Genomic DNA, 16,463 nt, shown 5'->3' on the forward strand with positions numbered 1-16,463 from the left:
AAGGGGCCCAAATGGAAATAATTCAAATATATATTGACAATAAAGTAAGTAAATTAATTACACTGTATTTATACAATTATATCAGTGACAACATGCTGAATACATGCAACAATATGGATGATTCTATAAGATAATATTGAGCAAAATACACAGAAAAAAGTATACCCTTGTATTTTAGTATGTTTCTTTAGTGACTACATGTATGTATTTCTCTTGAGTTTGCAGCTAGGATTTGCTGGTACATAGCTTGTGGTAGCTTTGTAAAGTGCTACCTAGCAAGCATGAATTTTTCAAATTTCCTTTTTCAAATTCTCTTTCCCATATGTTTTGAATAAGGGTGGGCCACAGCAGACATTTTTGCATGAGATTTAAAGATTGGAAGAAAAATAGCAGCAATATAGAATTTGACATTTACAAGCTCCAAAGAAGAGATTTGTCACCCACACACTTTGTTGATCTGCTGACTTACCTCGCTGACACGGAGTAGCAGCTATGCCTACAAGGACTCTGTGTTTTCCTTATCGTCCTTCAACTCCTGGGTCAGATGACAAAGTGGGCCTGCTGATTCTGTAGTTCACCCACAAGAAGACTGAAGGCAAAGAGAGCTGACATGAGTTCCACTTTGCTCAAGAGCTTTTGCTCTTGGATTCCACTGTACCCCACTTTATGTCCATCCTCCCTTCCCAACTCCTAATCTGTAGGCTTGACACTCCAGCATTAGATACAAAAGCATTGACTTTACTGGGGCTGGGTGCCATTTGGCCTATAATCCCCACTGCTTAGAAGACGGAGGCATGAGGATCAATAGTCATAGGTCTGACAGTGCTACGGAGTGAGTTTAAGCCAGTGCACAAATTAGTAGGATCTTATCTCAAATCTTTAAAAACTAGTTGAGTGTGGGAATATAGATCAGTGCTTGCCTAGCATGGGTAAGACCCTGTGCTCATTCCCTAGTATCACAAAAGAGGTAGAGAAGCCTTACAGAGACTGTTTAATCATCTCCAAAATTATCTGTATTTGAATCCCTGTAAGAAATTCCCAGCCGGGCAGTGGTGGCGCACGCCTTTAATCCCAGCACTCGGGAGGCAGAGCCAGGCGGATCTCTGTGAGTTCGAGGCCAGCCTGGGCTACCAAGTGAGTTCCAGGAGAGGCGCAAAGCTACACAGAGAAACCCTGTCTCGAAAAACCAAAAAAAAAAAAAAAAAAAAAAAAAAAAAAAAAAAAAAAAAAAAAAAAGAAATTCCCTATGATGGTTGGAGACATGGCTCAGTGGTTAAGGGTATGTGCTAGCCTTACAGAGGACCCAAGTTTGTTTACTGGAACCTACTTCAGGCAGCTCACAATAATCTGTAACTCCAGCTCCAAAAGGATCTGGTGCCTCTGGTTTCCACAACACCTGCATTCATGTATACACACACACACACACACACACACACACACACACACACACACACAAACATCCCAGACATGGTGGGGCACACTGTTAGTCCCAGCACTTGGGAAGCAAAAGTATACAGATCTCTGTGAGTTCAAATCCAGCTGGGTCTACATAGTGAGTTCCAGGGTAGCCAGAGCTAAATAGTGAAACCCTGTCTCAAAAATAATAAATAAGCCGGGCGGTGGTGGCGCACGCCTTTAATCCCAGCACTCGGGAGGCAGAGGCCGGCGGATCTCTGTGAGTTCGAGGCCAGCCTGGGCTACCAAGTGAGTCCCAGGAAAGGCGCAAAGCTACACAGAGAAACCCTGTCTCGAAAAACAAACAAACAAAAAAAAATAATAATAATAATAATAAAAAATAAATAATTTGTTTTGGGAGGGGTGGGGTACAAAGAAATAAAATATAAAAAATAAAAACAAATTTCTTCTGTTTTTCTGGTGAGACCCTGACATAAAATAGAGCCATCTGTTTGTAGGAAATCCCCAAACTGTTATCTGAAATGTTTGTCCTTACTGAAACTCCAATTAGCACGGCAAAAGAGCCAGGGGCTTCGCATCCTCATCAATAGAAAAATTGGCAATTTATTTCTTGAAAACACTGCACAGTACAAGCAAACAAAGTAAGGCCGTAGGTTGTCAATATTTGCCTCTGCTATGAGTCAGCTATGCCCTTTTAGGAACAATGTCACTGGGCGGTGGTGGTGCACGCCTTTAAAACCAGTGCTTGGGAAGCAGAGGCAGGTGGATCTCTGTGAGTTCAAGGCCAGCCTGGTCTACAGAGTGAGATCCAGGACAGGCACCAAAACAACACAGAGAAACCCTGTCTCAAAAAAAATCAAAAACAAACAAACAAACAAAGGAACAATGTCATAATATCAGGACTACAGATACACTCATTTATTTTGTTTGAGGCACAGTCTCTCTCCAGCTAGCCTGGGGCTTGCTATATAGACCAGGCTCAAATTTGTGGAGATCATTATGCCTCTGTCTCCAGAGTGCTAGGATTATAGGTGTATGCCACCACACCCAGCATATAACACTCTTTAACCTAGCAACCCCAATTATAACATTTATCATCCAGATAACCCCTTACATAATAGGTATGAGCCTATTCATTGCTGCATTACCATTGTTAATAACAAAAATAGCAAATAAGTATCCAAGTGTAGGATGGATTTAACAAGAAAATCTTATGTAGCTAAAAGAAGAAATTTTCAACATAGCAATGTGGAAGAATCTTGTGTCAGAAAAGCAGAACCGTTTGAAGTCAGCCCAAAAGCAGAACCGAAAGAAAGAGACTGAGTGATCGCTTTGTTATAAGGAGTTGGCTCACACAATTATGGTGGCTGGTGAGTCCCCTGGTCAGCAGGGTGACTTGATAGAGGTACGGGCAAGATAAATGATTCATTCGGTTCCTGTGCAGGTTCCGAGGCTTGAAAACTAGGAGAGCTGGTGGGGTAGTTCTGGTACAAAGGCCAATCGGTTTAGGCTCAAGACTCAGCAAGAGCCAGTATTTCTATCTGAGTCTGAAGAGAAGATGGGTGGGGCTGAGGTGCCAGTTCAAAAGCCGTCAGGCTATAAGAATTCTCTCATTCCTAAGGGATGATTAGCCTTTGTGTTCTACTCAGCCCTTCAACTGATTGGATGAGGCCAACCTACCCACAGAAGATAGGGCAATCTGCTTTACTCCTCTACTAATACCCCAGAACACTCTCACAGAGCACTTAGAACAATGCTGATACCCTGTGGCTCAGTTAAATTTGTTCATAAAATTAATCCCCACAGATCTACAAGAGGTGAAGAACACAGAATGCATCACACTTCTCTGTGTATAAAGAAGAAGAAACAAGCCGGGCGGTGGTGGCGCACGCCTTTAATCCCAGCACTCGGGAGGCAGAGCCAGGCGGATCTCTGTGAGTTCGAGGCCAGCCTGGGCTACCAAGTGAGTTCCAGGAAAGGCGCAAAGCTACACAGAGAAACCCTGTCTCGAAAAACCAAAAAAAAAAAAAAAAAAAAAAAGAAGAAGAAACATAGACAACCACAAATGCACGAAGTACACAGACCTGCTACAGTCCCACTTATTGCTGGGATTATAGGTGTGATGGGTGGATGTCTGTAATCCCAGAACTCAGGAAACTGACACACAGGATCTTGGGTTGAAGACTACTCAGAAAGACCCCGTCACAAAAAAATAAAAAATATTCTAGAAGGATGTCCAATCATCCTTTTCAGTTTTAAGTCCAAGCAGACCTTTCATTTTTATTTTTGTGTGTGCTTTTTAAATCATGGGTATGCTTAATCTATTCAAAACATTAAGTAACAATTTTTAGAAATCATTTATATGCTTTTTCTTCTACAGGAGTGTCAGCCTGTTTTTGTTTTTGTTGTTTTGTTTTGTTTTTGGGTTTTTCGAGACAGGGTTTCTCTGTGTAGCTTTGCGCTTTTCCTGTATCTCGCTCTGTAGACCAGGCTGGCCTTGAACTCACAGAGATCTGCCTGGCTCTGCCTCCTGAGTGCTGGGATTAAAGGCATGTACCACCACCATCCGGCTTGTCAGCTTGTTTTTAACTCATTTTTAAACGTTTGGGGAATTACAGAATGAATAAACCAGAGGAAATCAGAATTCATGAATGCAGAGGACAACCTGTGGCAGTCAATTCCCCCTTCTATCATGTGGGTCCCAGGGATTGAACTCAAGGTGCCTTTACCTGATGAGCCTTTTCACCAGCCTGATTATTTTAATTTGTTATTAAATTTTTGTTTGGCTCCCAGTTAGTGGGACTGTTTGGGAAGGATTGGGGTGTGGCCTTGCTGGAGTGGATGTGACCCTGTTGGAAGAAGTGTGGCCTGTCATTGAGGAGGGCTTTGAGGTTTCAAAGGTCATTGCCAAGGCCAGTCTTGGTCTCTCTCTTCCCGAAACTTGCATATTACGTGAGCTCTCAGCTACTGCTCCAGCGCCATGCCTTCCTGTCACCAAGATCCCCACCACGGTGATCACAGACTCACCCTCTGAAACTGTAAGGAAGCCCCAATTAAATGCTTTCTTTTAAAAGTTGCTTTTGCCATGGTGTCTCCTCACAGTGACTAAGAGAACCCCTAACTCCAACATTTTTCTTTTTTGAGACAGGGTCTCATGTAGCCCAGGCTGGCTACGGATTTACCCTGTGGCCAAGGATAATATCGACTTTTCAGTCCTTTTGCCTCTATCTCCCAAGTGAGGGGTTGCACGTATTGGCAACCACACCCTGTTTATGTGGGACTACAGATCGAACACAGGGCTTTGTGTGTGCTAATATTACTATCTTATTATTGTTTAGCCATTGGCTCCATAAATAATTCACATAGATAAACCCACCACCTGCCCCAAGAACCAAATCATCACAAATAACGTAAACCAAGTGAGTTTCTTTCGTCTCTCTTCAGCCTCCTCTCAACAGGAACTACTACTGCCCTTGATTTTGTTCTTTCATTACCTGCAGAGGCAGGAGGATCACAAAAGGAGAAAAGGCTCCAACAATTCCCCCTGATGTTGATGCCAGTGCACAACCCTTCCCTAAATGTGGACTGGACCCAATGACGTGCTTCTAATAAGCAGAATATAGAAATGTGTTGGGATGTCACTTCTATGATTACATTAGATGATTGTAATTTCCATCTTGCTACCCATTCTTTTAAAAAGTGTCTCTGATGATGTGTATGTGTGTGAGTATGAACACATGTGCAGATGCCTTCAGCGGCCAGAGGTATCTGATCCCCTGGAACAGGCAATTGTGAGTTCTGGTCCTCTTAACCGCTGAACCTTAGCTCTGGCCCTTTAACTTTTGTAATTTATTAGTTGAGACAGGGTTCAAAATACAGCCCTGACTGGCCTTGAACTTGCCATGTAGACCAGACTGGCCTTGAACTCACAGAGATCAGACTGCCTCTGCCTCCCGAGTGCTGGGATTAAAGACACGCACCACCATGACTGGTTTGCTAGCCCACTATTTACTTTCTCACTTGCTGGCATTGGTAAAATAAGCTTCATGGGGCCAGTGAGATAGCTCAGCGGATAAAGGCATTTGCCACAACCCAAGTTGTAATGTGTGGGTCAGAGAACAACTTGTGAAAGTCAATTTTCTCCTTCCACTGTATGGTCTCGGGTTCTCTGACCTACACAACACACACACACACACACACACACACACACACACACACACACACACGCACGCACGCACTGTGGCATACATATGCACATTTACATAAATGTAAAATGTAAATTTAAAAAATTTTAAAGTAAGCTACTATACTGGAAATGGTCAAGGAAATTAGAGCAGTCATAAGCCAACAATCATCAACACTGAAGCCCAACCACCCACAAGGGACTGATCTGTTAACAGAGTGTGCCTCCTTCCCCAGTTGAGCTTAAGCCTGAGGACGAGGTCACAGTTCTCGCTGATACCTCGGGCCTTAACCTTGTAAGCATCCTGGAAGCTGAAGATCTAGTTGAGTCATGCTCATATTTGACCCTTAAAAACTGCTGTGGGATTTCTTTCTGTACGCTGTGAATATGTGTTGCTCTGATTGGTTGATAAATAAAGCTGCATTGGCCTATGGCAGGACAGATAATTCAGACTGAAGACGAGATGAAGAAAGGTGGAGTCAGGGGAGATGCCAGCCCTCCACCCAAGGAGCAACAAGATGCCAGCAGACAAGTAATGCCACGGCCACATGGCAACATATAGATTAATAGAAATGGGTTGAGTTAAGTTATAAGAGCTAGCTAGCAAGAAGCCTGACCCTACAGTTTGTAAGTAATATAAGCCTCTGTGTGTTTACTTGGGACCAAGCGGCTGTGGGATGCAGGTGGGAGAGATTCGCCTGATCACTGGGCTGGGCAGGACTGGAGAAACTTCTGGCTACAAAAAAACAAACAAAAAAGTCAAGTCATGTGTTGATTTAAGCCTTTACATTGGTGGTAACCTGTTACACAGTAATAGATAACCAATACAAGTTCCTTTGAATTCTTTTTCTTTTTAGATTTATTTTAAGCTTATGTATATATCTGTGCATCACATGTGGGTCTGGTGCCTGTGGAGGTCAGAAGAAGGTGTTGGAGCCCTTGGAACTGGAGTGATGAAGAGATGTGAATTGCCATGTGGGTGCTGGGAATTGAACCTGGGTCCTCAGCAAGAACAACAAATGCTCTTCACAGCTGAGCCCATCTGCAGCCCATCGTTTCAGTTCTGTATGATTGTCGTAGTGTGTCTCCCAGAACACAGGGCACAAGAGTTTCTCCCATGCAATATGCTGAACGCTTGCCTGTGAATGGAATTGCCATACCTTGGGATTTACAAAAAAATATTCAGCATTATTATCAGTCAGCAAATCATTAGAGTGAAGGTCATACCATGTTCAGGGTGTCTTGCTCAGGGTTTCAAGTGACATGGAGCCACTGTCCATAGAATTGAGATCAGTGTGTGGACAGGGTTGAGAGTCATACAGTAAGCTAATTTAAGAGAGTCTGTGGGCAAGGTTAGGAACACAGTTGGCCACAATTGGTGGAAATCTGCAGCTTGGGTTTGGGCAAGATTGGTGGACTCCAGAGGGAGGCGAGAGGGCTCACCTGGTGCTAGAAGCAGGCTGTCACACTTCACAAAATCTACTCACGGGCAGTATCGTCAATCTAATAAGCAGTGGGACCCAAAACATGAGACCCATCCTGCGTCCATAGGGTCTTTAAAAGGACAGCTGGTGAAAGAGATAAAGGACAAGGCAGGAACTCGCTGCCTTTGGGACCCATACAGGCAGAAAAAAAGACAGGCACAAGGAAGAACATACAACACTACCTTTAATAGAGACAACTCTGCCCGTCTTCCCCAGGCACTCCTTATATCGCTCTATGAGAGGAGGGCTATTGCACAGCTGCATGCCTCTCTTACTCCTGACTTCTTCCTTCAGCCTCTTATCCCTTCCTCTCTAGCTGCTGTGGTCTCCAGCCCTGAGATGGGTCCCATGTAAACACCCAGGAGGGGCAAGAGAATCCCTTAGCTTCCGGGGATAGCTTCTCGCGTGTCCGAGAACATGGAGAATTAGCACGGATGGAGATGAGGCTATCCTCCGAGCTGAGAAGGAGCGAACCAGAGGACCGCCTCTCCAGGCCCAGCGCCGGGAGCTTCAAAGTGGACACCGTTTGGGAGGTCATGCTGTGTGTCCGTACAGGTTTTCTGGGCTGTGGAAAGTGGTCTTTTCTCCTAGCCCGGATGGAGTGTAAGGAGGAGGATCAATCCCAGGCCTCGGCTTCGAGCACCCCCACATTCGCCCGAACCCTCCGCAGCTGGGCGGCGCAGCTGCAGGGGGCGCCAGTGAGCAGCTCGCTCTGCCCTCCCAGTCCTGCGTCGGCAGGTGAGTGGGGAGGTCGCGGCGTCTGGGCTCCGGCGGGTACTGGGAAGCCCTGCGCAGCCCCGGCACCGCTCACCGCTGCTTGCGCTCGGCCTGCTGGAGCCTCCGGGAGAGGTCATCGATGCGCACATTCTTGAGTTGGAGCAGGTGTTCCAGACGCTTCACTTTCATCTGCAGGACCTGGGTGGGGGTGCAGAGACATCAAGCCTGAAGGCCTGATGCCCTGCCAGTGTTTTGCCTCCTGCAGACCTCAAGCTGCCCCTTAGGCCTCAGGGTCCCCTCCTCACCTGCACTGTCTCTTGAGAGGCCAACAGCTCCTGCTCCTTTTCAGCGATCTGAAGGACGAAGCTCGGATCGCCCTGCAGCGCCTGGTTATACCCAGGGGGTCGAGGCGCCAGCGGCCGGCCCCCTCTGCAGCAAGTGGTAGCTTAGCAGAGGCCTGGATGTCAGACCCCGCAACTCTCTTGTAGCACCCGCGACCAGGCCTCCCCTTTTCGCCTTCTCACCACCTCCCCAACGACCAAGGCACTGCCACACTAGTCTGTGTGGGTGAGTCCCCCAGCCTGGTGAGGTCAGCACTCTCAACTTTACCTGGACTGCTCTCCTCCCAGGGCTGGGGCACCGTCTCCTCGAGTCTTCTGGGACAAACCTAAGACAAAGCAAGTGGAGGAGTGACCTTGCTGGAGTCCCATTCTCCTGTCTCCCCCTGACCCTAAAATTAATTGAAGGGACATGGGGGAAAGCTTTCCTGAGATGTGGGAAAGCCACCTTACCCATATCCATGTAGCCACTGCCATCCTGAGGAGCCAGCTCCTGAAAGAACAGGTGTGGTCTCCTATGAGCCTGGGCTCATGTCTCCAAAAAGCCCTGTTTCCCTCCCACAATCCTGCAGGCCAGGTTCTCTTAGTTAGGCAGGGCTCTCCACTATCTGGGGAGCACCCCTTGCGCCCCAACCAGCAGGCTCAAGCAGCAGCACCTGTAAGGAGCCAGCAGCCAGCTTCTGGCGCCTCTGCCGCTCCTCCAGGCGCTGCCGCAACGGAATGAGCACCAGCTCCACTACACCGGGAGAACACTGCGCAATCTTCCGCATCACATCGTCGGGGACCGAGAAGTTCAGCTTGTTCAGCACCTTTCTACGGAGTGAATACGAGAAGGGTGGAGTGGGTCCTGGGGAAACGAATGGAGGCCAAAGGGAAGGAAGTGGACATAGCCCCAGGGGACTTGATGGGCAGGCATCTGAACCTCCTCTGCTTGAGTGTGCCAATTTCCTTGTTTCCATCCCAATAAAATAATTATTTGATTTTATTACTAAATGGATTCTGTTGTGTCTCCCTCTCCCCCCAGCAGTCTCAGCCTGCCTATCAAGACCATAGGAGGTTTCTTGTTGTCTTGCTTTTTATTTATTTATTTATTTATTTATTTATTTATTTATTTGTTTGTTTGTTTGTTTGTTTTTGGGTCTTGTTTTGCATTGCTAGGGACCAGCCCAGGGATTCTACTACTGAGCCACATCCCCAGTCAAGGTCATAGGAAGTTGAGGCTGGAGCAGCCCGTCCTGGGAAGTGGGCAGGGACTGCAGAGTTTACTTCCACATCCAGGGGTTCTACTACCTGTTCAGGGTACCCCAGTTGCTGAGCTTCTGCTGGAGAGAGTTGGCAGGGACATAATTGTGCATCTCCACCATCTTGGGGAAGTAAAACTTGATCAGCTCTGCAACCAGGACTGAGGGAGTAGGGTTGGGAACAGACAAGAAAGGCAGGGACGTGGGTCGGGGAGAAGGGGTGAGGATAGGGAAGAAAGGAAAGTGATAGAAAAGAGACAAAGAAAGCAAGATCAATGATCAGATCAAGATCCTACATTCCTCAAAGAAACAGCATCTTTCTTATTATTAGCTCAGGGCAGAGAAAAACTGAGAGTCTCCAAGAGGGCCCTACAGGAGTCTGCAGCCTTATCCTAGGAATTCACAAGGACACACACACACACACACACACACACACACACACAGAGAGAGAGAGAGAGAGACAGAGACAGAGACAGAGACAGAGAGAGAGAGAGAGAGCGCCAGCCTCAGGAGAATCACAGATTTGCATAAGCAGAAAGACAAGCTCCTTCTACTGCGTTGGTAGTATAGCACAGTTGGTAGTGTGCATGTATAACATGTATGAAGCACTGCTCTCAATCCCCAGCACCATATAAACAGGCTGTGGTAGCACACACCTGTAATCCCATCACACAGAAGGCAGGAAAATAGTGAGTTCTGGGCTACGTAGCAACCATGTGTCTCAAAAATGTCCCTCTACAGGTATATAGAGGGCAGAATGTATAGACACACAGAATAAATAAATGCCAGACACATATGGTGCACACATAGAACACACACAAACATAGAAATCACATATACACATAGCCTCCTCAATTATACACATAGAAATGAAGACATTCTGCCTACAGAACTATGCATTTCTTAAATACGGGAGCCTTTCCTGAAAAATAAACAAACAAAACAAGCACACAATCACAAAAAAACACATACACATTCAGGATAGCACATGTCAACACAAAAGAACACAAGGTAGCGATGTAACTCAGTTGGTGGTGTGCTTGCATAATATTCCTAATGCCCTGGGTTTGACTCCCTAGCACCACATTAAAAACAAACACCAGGAGTGGTGGTGGTGCATGCTTATAATCTCAGAATTTGGGAGATAGACACAGGAATGTAGTAGAGGTAGGAGAGGCAGAAATTCAAGACTCTCTCTCTCTCTCTCTCTCTCTCTCTCTCTCTCTCTCTCTCTCTCTCTCTCTCTCTCTCTCACACACACACACACACACACACACACACACACACACACACACACACACGACAGACTACAGAACTGGAAATATGAGCAAGCATAGGTTCACAAATACATACCCAGAAACCAGACACATCACTTAGTCCTTAAAGCCCCCGAAGTGAGACACACAGACACACTCTATGCACACAAGGTATAATGGACATACATTGTTCACACACGAATAGAAGAAACATGCAAGAGCAGTCTTCCACAATCAAGTCCCAAAACACAGATCCCACCCGTTCTACATACACATATAACAAAAATGACTGCATACACACAAGTCTGTTATACACACATAAAGACAGAACATTTTAAAATACACAACAACGCACACCTCCGTCACTGAAGTCCCGGGAGAGGTTTCTCTTGGGTCGGGACAGAGGGATGTTGTCTACCCACAGGTACAGCTGGTGCAGAGCCTCCTCATCCACGCCGCTTGCCATTGGCTCCTGCGCAAGGCCTCACCGTTCCCCACAGAGCCCAACGCCAGCCCCAGGACCCTTCAAGTGCCTCCTCTCGCCACTCAGATCAACGTTTACTTCCCTACTCGGCAGACTCAAATCCCATCTGGGAGCAGCCATATTGTTTTCCGAAACCATAGCAACTGTCGCTACTTGCCTGGAAACAGAGACTTCTGGGAGTTGTAGTTTTTTCCATATTACCTTCCCCTGGGCCCCAGCTTTGAAAGGGCAGTTATTGGTACTTAACTTCCTTTCTCCCCAAGAAGGCATCACCTGTTTGCCCACATCACTTGCTGACCAACCACTGACCCATTCTGGGCTTTGCCGAACCCAACTACGTCCCTAGAAGCCATTCCCCTTCTTTGCCATTTAATTGTCAGTCCTAAAGGAAGCATCTCCACACGTCAGCGTCAGGGGAGGGGGAGGGGCGCTCTGCTAATCGGATACCTACGGAGGACTCTGTGTGATAAGTTGTCTATTCTTGAATAATTGCTTTATTTTTATATGTGTTTGGATGTTTCACGTGTATGTGTATCTGTGTACCACGTGTGTTCTTGAGTCCTGCAGGACAGGTGTTGGATCCCCTGGATCTGGAGTTACAGATGGTTGTGAGCCACCATATAGGTGCTGGGGACCAAACCCGGGTCCTCTGGAAGCACAGCCAGTGATCTTAACCACTAAATCACCTCTCCTTCCCCTAAGCTGTTTAATAGTGCTTCCTCACTAGCCCCCTCCCCAAAGCTCTGTAGACCTAGGGTCACTGCCATTTCCTCACCCCAGCAATGTATCCTACTGGGACACTTAATATGAAACCCGGATTCCCAGGGAGAGCAGTTCAAGGCCATTTTCTTGGGCAAGGTCGTTTAATCCCTTTACCCTATTTCCTCCTTTGTAAAACAGAAATGGTTTTCATCTACTTGTCGCAACGGTGTACTTGGGAAGAAATTTACAAAATGGGAAAAAAATATCAGCAGCCTGTAATTGTATGGGGATTGGAAATAAGAAGTCAGCGGTAAACATGAAAGCAGGAGCTCCAACAGACACCATCATACCCATCATCTTCCTCCGAAGAGCTACTCTATTATGGACTGAAAACTGATTTCTGCAACCAGGAGGGTTAGGAACTTAGGTCCCTCCCTCCTTAATGAAGGAATACAAAGTACTAAAGGGATACTTCTAGAGTCTGCCTGGAGAGAAAGTTTGCTTCCAACAGGCTAATGATGTGGCTTTGGGCACATTACTGAACTTCTCTGCCTATTTGTCGTGGGTTTTGTTACCTCATAAGGGCATCTGAGTGTTTGACACCTAGCACAAAAAAAAAAAAGGGGGCCCAATTAGCATCAGCTTGTGTTAAATACTGGGACCAGTAAAAGAGCTTCTTAGTGGCAGGAGACAGATCAAAGTGATTTGCCTTGGTACTTGAGATAAAGGACCTGGACTGTCCAGGGGCATCTAGAGAAAAGGTCACTGCACCATCCAATGTACCCCAGAGCAGGCCCAGACTTTCTGGTCTCCTCCTCCAAAGTTCCAATTAGAGAAATGGGTGAATGCCAAATGGAATCCCAAGTCCTTTGTTTGACTTTGTCTCAAAACTTTCAAGGGGGAAGTATGGCTCAGCGTGAGGCTCTTGCCTAGGTTGCTACTGGCTGTGAGTGCATCCCTACCTTAGTACAAATATAAACAAAACTTGCATTTAAAAAAAAAAAAACAAGAACAACTAATTTTCAAGGCTTGGAGATAATCTCCTAGTGTAAGAAACACAAAAGGCCCAAACATTTATGGCCAGTCTTTTTGGAAAGAACCACACCCAGGTCAAACAAGGCACAATGGATGACTTGGACATCCCCCACCCCCTTACATTCCAGTGTCGGGAGAACTTGGTGGCTGGGGTATGGGAAATTACCAGAGGTAATATGCCAGTCCTAAGAAAGGTAGGAAAACCGGTTTGGGACTCAGAGTTACCTACCCTGCACAGGTCTTTCCTTGGCTGGAAACTGCGGGCCCCAGTAAGGGAGAGCCATGAGGGGAGGGGCTGGGCTCTGAAAGAAGGACATGCCCTCACCTTTGGACTGGAGTGGGGGAGTGGCCCTGCACACTGAGCTACCAATTCGTGGGGGTGCAATGTTTCCTAGTAACTACACCTTCCTGTCACTGTCCTCAAAGGTGACTAACAGACTTGAAAATGCCAATCACTTGAACAGCTTGAAGAACTCCCTATTAAGATAAAACAAGGGTGCCTGGTATGCACCTCCAACTCCATCCTGGCCCACGCAGTCCCAAAGCTTTCTCATTCTCGCTCTACTCCTGCAAGGACCTTCTTTAACTGGCTTTGGTGGACAGGTCATCAGGTGCACATTGCCTGATCTGCCCCATCAGACTCCTGGCTCCCTCTCTACTGGTCCACTCCAGGACCCAAGCTTCTCACTAACATCAAAAGAGTTTAAGGCTAGGGTTCCTGGAGTCTATCAAAAGATATAAGACTAAAGACCCTCCCTCCTCAGAATTCTCTAACATTTATGTGGGTGTCACCGCCTGCCACTCACCCCAGCCATGGCCATTTGCTCAAATTTTGCTTCCATGTCCCACTACAGCAAGAACCAAGGGGAACCTGGAAAGGATGTGTCCCCCAAGACAGACGCAAGCCCAGACCATGAAGGATGCATCCTTGGCTGTTAAAACATTCACTCCCACAAAAGGGGAGTGGACAGATTTATTGAATTCAAACTGGGAAGGGAGTACCTGGACGGCTGGACTCTGGGCCCAGCCCCAGGCCCCTCTGCCCAGGATGGGAGCCTGCAGAGGATGAGGCACAAGGCCTGCAGCTGCCCAGATTGGAGGTGCCTGCTGTCACTCCCCAAGAGGGCCTCCTGGGGACCTCCAATCTGGAAAGAAAACCAAGGGCCAAAGACTGGGCCAGAGAAAGGGATTTAGGGAGGTGGAAAGCAGGCAGAGGCAGGCTAAGTTACACTGTGCTTCTTCAGGCAGCCTAGAGGTGCAGGAGGGGGGCAGCTAGTTTCGTGGGCGCCTAGGCTGGACCTTCCTCTGGAGCCCTTTCCAGAATGGCTTTGGGATCCCCCACCAAAGACCTGGTTGGGTGGCAAAGGGAGAGGCACTCTCTGGCCAAGAGCTTCCAGGACCTGTCCCTGGCTGCTGCTGTGGTCTAGCCCACTGATGGCATGGTGTGGTAGCACCGGACAGCTCCCCACCTACCCAGTGCCCTGAGCCCAGGGACTAATAGGGAGGAAACAGGATTCTGAGAAAGAGGCAATAGCAGTGAGGCAGACCTCAGTCCCCGGGTCTGTCTCAGGGCCAGGCGAAGCGTTACTGAAGGCCCGGGGACTCCTCCAGCCATCCCCAGCAGCTGCCAGAGTTCTCTGCCTTGGGCAGGTGCTGCCCATCTGGGCTGGAGCATGGCTAGGTCCAGCAGCTCAGCTTTGATGTCCAAGACCCCGAACTCCCGCCTGCCTGGCATGGTTCTTCCTGGTCACATGGACCAGATCATGTTCCAAGTGTAGGATGTGACTCTGCACGCGGTCATCAATGGGAAAGGAGGTCAGGTACCTCTTGACCATGGCAAAGTACGCCATGGCCTCCCCAAAGCTGGGTACAGGGACCTCATCACCATCCTCATCATCATCCTCATCTTCATCTTCCTCATCCTCCTCTTCATCTTCCTCCTCTTCATCACTGTCTGAGTCAGAGTCCTCCCCACCTTCCAGGAAATGGAGGGTGGGGCACTGGGCCTCTTCCTGGACACTGTAACCCCCAAAACCACCACTGGCCTCCACTACCCCCTGGGCCCAGTCTTCAGCCTCTAAACCCTCAGAGGAGCTTTCTTCCTCCTCCTCCTCCTCCTCCTCTTCATCACTGTCATCGACCTCACCCTCCTCTTCTACCTCCTCTTCCTCTCCCACCTCCTCTCCTTCCCCTCCTTCTTCCTCCTCCCCTTCTTCTTCCTCTTCTTCCTCCTCCTCTTCCCCTTCACCCTCCTCTTCTTCTTCTTCCTCCTCCTCCTCCTCCTCTTCCTCCTCCTCTTCCTCTCCCTCACTCTTGAAGGAAGTGGTAATAGTGGCATTAAGGCCACCTCCAAAACCGGCCTCGCGAAAACAAGTTGCTATGTCCGAGGGCTCCACTGCTTGCCAGGCCGCAGCCACAAAGTGTAGGGCCTCCACTAGGCCCAGCTGCAGGCCTGAGGGATCCTGACCCTCGAGGGCGGCCATGGCCTTGAGCAACATGGCCTGGCGGTAGTGGCCCTTCACCTGTTGGACCACTCCTCGCTCCAATGGATGCACAGTGCCGGGAGGGAAGAAGGCCAGCTGCACGTGCCGCAGGCCCGAGGTGTCCAAGGACTGGGCAGCCAGACGGCCGGCCAGCAGAAGGACCCGACGAGATTCTGCAGCCATTCGGGTGTCCAGCGCTTTCAAGTACTTAGCCAGGGCCTGGGTGGTGACTCCACCCTTAGAGTTGGCAGTGTAGTCGCAGGGCAGGCCACCTTGGCCTGCACGGGGCTTGGCGGACTTGCCTGCCACCAGCGGGGGAAGCTTCTCGCTGCCATCGGCGTTGGCACACAGCAAAACGCTAAGGCGCTGGGTGGCCTGGCGAGCCGGTCCGTCACCTCCCCACAGCCCCGAGGCCTGGTCGGACAGAAAGTCGTACCACAGGCTGGTCTCGGTGGCGCTAAACACGTCCTGCGAGGCGTAGCCCTCAGCCACCGACGGCGGCTGCTCCTCCCGCGTGCGCCAGCCTGGCGTACTCCCACCGCTGCCCTCCGAGGGCACCGCGGCTGGGCCGGCAGGTGCCGCTGGGGCCCGGGGGGTAGAGCTGCGCGCCCGGGAGCGGGTCACGCCGCTGCAGGCCACTACACCGTGGCGCCGGCGGAAGCGATCCAGCCAGCCGTTGGAAGCCGTGAAGTCGTCCATGCCCAGCTCCTCCGCTATCCGTAGCGCCTTCTCTTTCAGGATGATGCCCTTGACCGGCAGGCCCGCGGCGCGGATCTGCTGGAACCAAGCGATGAGAAGCCCCTCCAGCTTGTCGTACGGGGACAGCTTGTTGGTCTTGCGGCAGGTGGAGGCCACTCCGTACTTGCGCTCCGACGCCAGGATGGCGCGCTTGTTCTTCAGGATGGTGCTCAGCGTGGACGGCGGGATGTTGAAGCGCCGCGCGATCTCGCCCTTGCGTAGGTCCGGGTTCTCCTCCACCTCCTGGATGATCCGCGACTTCTCCCGGAACGTCAGCTGCCGCCGCTTGGGGCCCATCCCGGCGCGCCCTCCGCCCCGGGGCCCGGCACCGCCGTCGCCGCCCCGGGGCGGGGGGCCCGGGCCCGCGGCGGGGGGCACCTGGCGGC

At 49.2% G+C, this 16,463-nt stretch overlaps 2 protein-coding genes across 2 annotated transcripts; both read right to left on the reverse strand.

The window, feature by feature from the left end:
* Positions 1–7,249: 7,249 nt before the first annotated feature.
* Positions 7,250–13,668, reverse strand: Spef1 (sperm flagellar 1). The gene is made up of 7 exons (XM_052723449.1): positions 10,993–13,668; positions 9,429–9,540; positions 8,795–8,951; positions 8,592–8,631; positions 8,410–8,467; positions 8,106–8,229; positions 7,250–7,998 (listed from the first exon to the last, which is right to left on the reverse strand). The coding sequence occupies exons 1-7, from the start codon at positions 11,099–11,101 to the stop codon at positions 7,891–7,893; spliced, it is 708 nt and encodes a 235-aa protein (XP_052579409.1). The 5' UTR covers positions 11,102–13,668; the 3' UTR covers positions 7,250–7,890.
* Positions 13,669–13,784: 116 nt separating this feature from the next.
* Positions 13,785–16,449, reverse strand: Cenpb (centromere protein B). Its single transcript, XM_052723443.1, has one exon. It carries the CDS (start codon positions 16,372–16,374, stop codon positions 14,548–14,550), a length of 1,827 nt encoding a protein of 608 aa, XP_052579403.1. The 5' UTR covers positions 16,375–16,449; the 3' UTR covers positions 13,785–14,547.
* Positions 16,450–16,463: the final 14 nt, after the last annotated feature.

Source organism: Peromyscus californicus, unplaced genomic scaffold, assembly GCF_007827085.1.
Source record: "Peromyscus californicus insignis strain IS unplaced genomic scaffold, ASM782708v3 Scaffold_7__1_contigs__length_154581171, whole genome shotgun sequence".
NCBI lineage: Eukaryota > Metazoa > Chordata > Mammalia > Rodentia > Cricetidae > Peromyscus > Peromyscus californicus.

Coding starts and splice junctions, on each gene's coding strand:
- Spef1 (XM_052723449.1), bottom strand. CDS start 11,101: ATGGCAAGCGGCGTGGATGAGGAGGCTCTGCACCAGCTGTACCTGTGG. Junction 8,468..8,591: donor CAGTGGCTACATGGATATGG/GTAAGGTGGCTT, acceptor GCTTTGTCTTAG/GTTTGTCCCAGAAGACTCGA. Junction 8,230..8,409: donor CTGGGAGGAGAGCAGTCCAG/GTAAAGTTGAGA, acceptor CACTTGCTGCAG/AGGGGGCCGGCCGCTGGCGC.
- Cenpb (XM_052723443.1), bottom strand. CDS start 16,374: ATGGGCCCCAAGCGGCGGCAGCTGACGTTCCGGGAGAAGTCGCGGATC.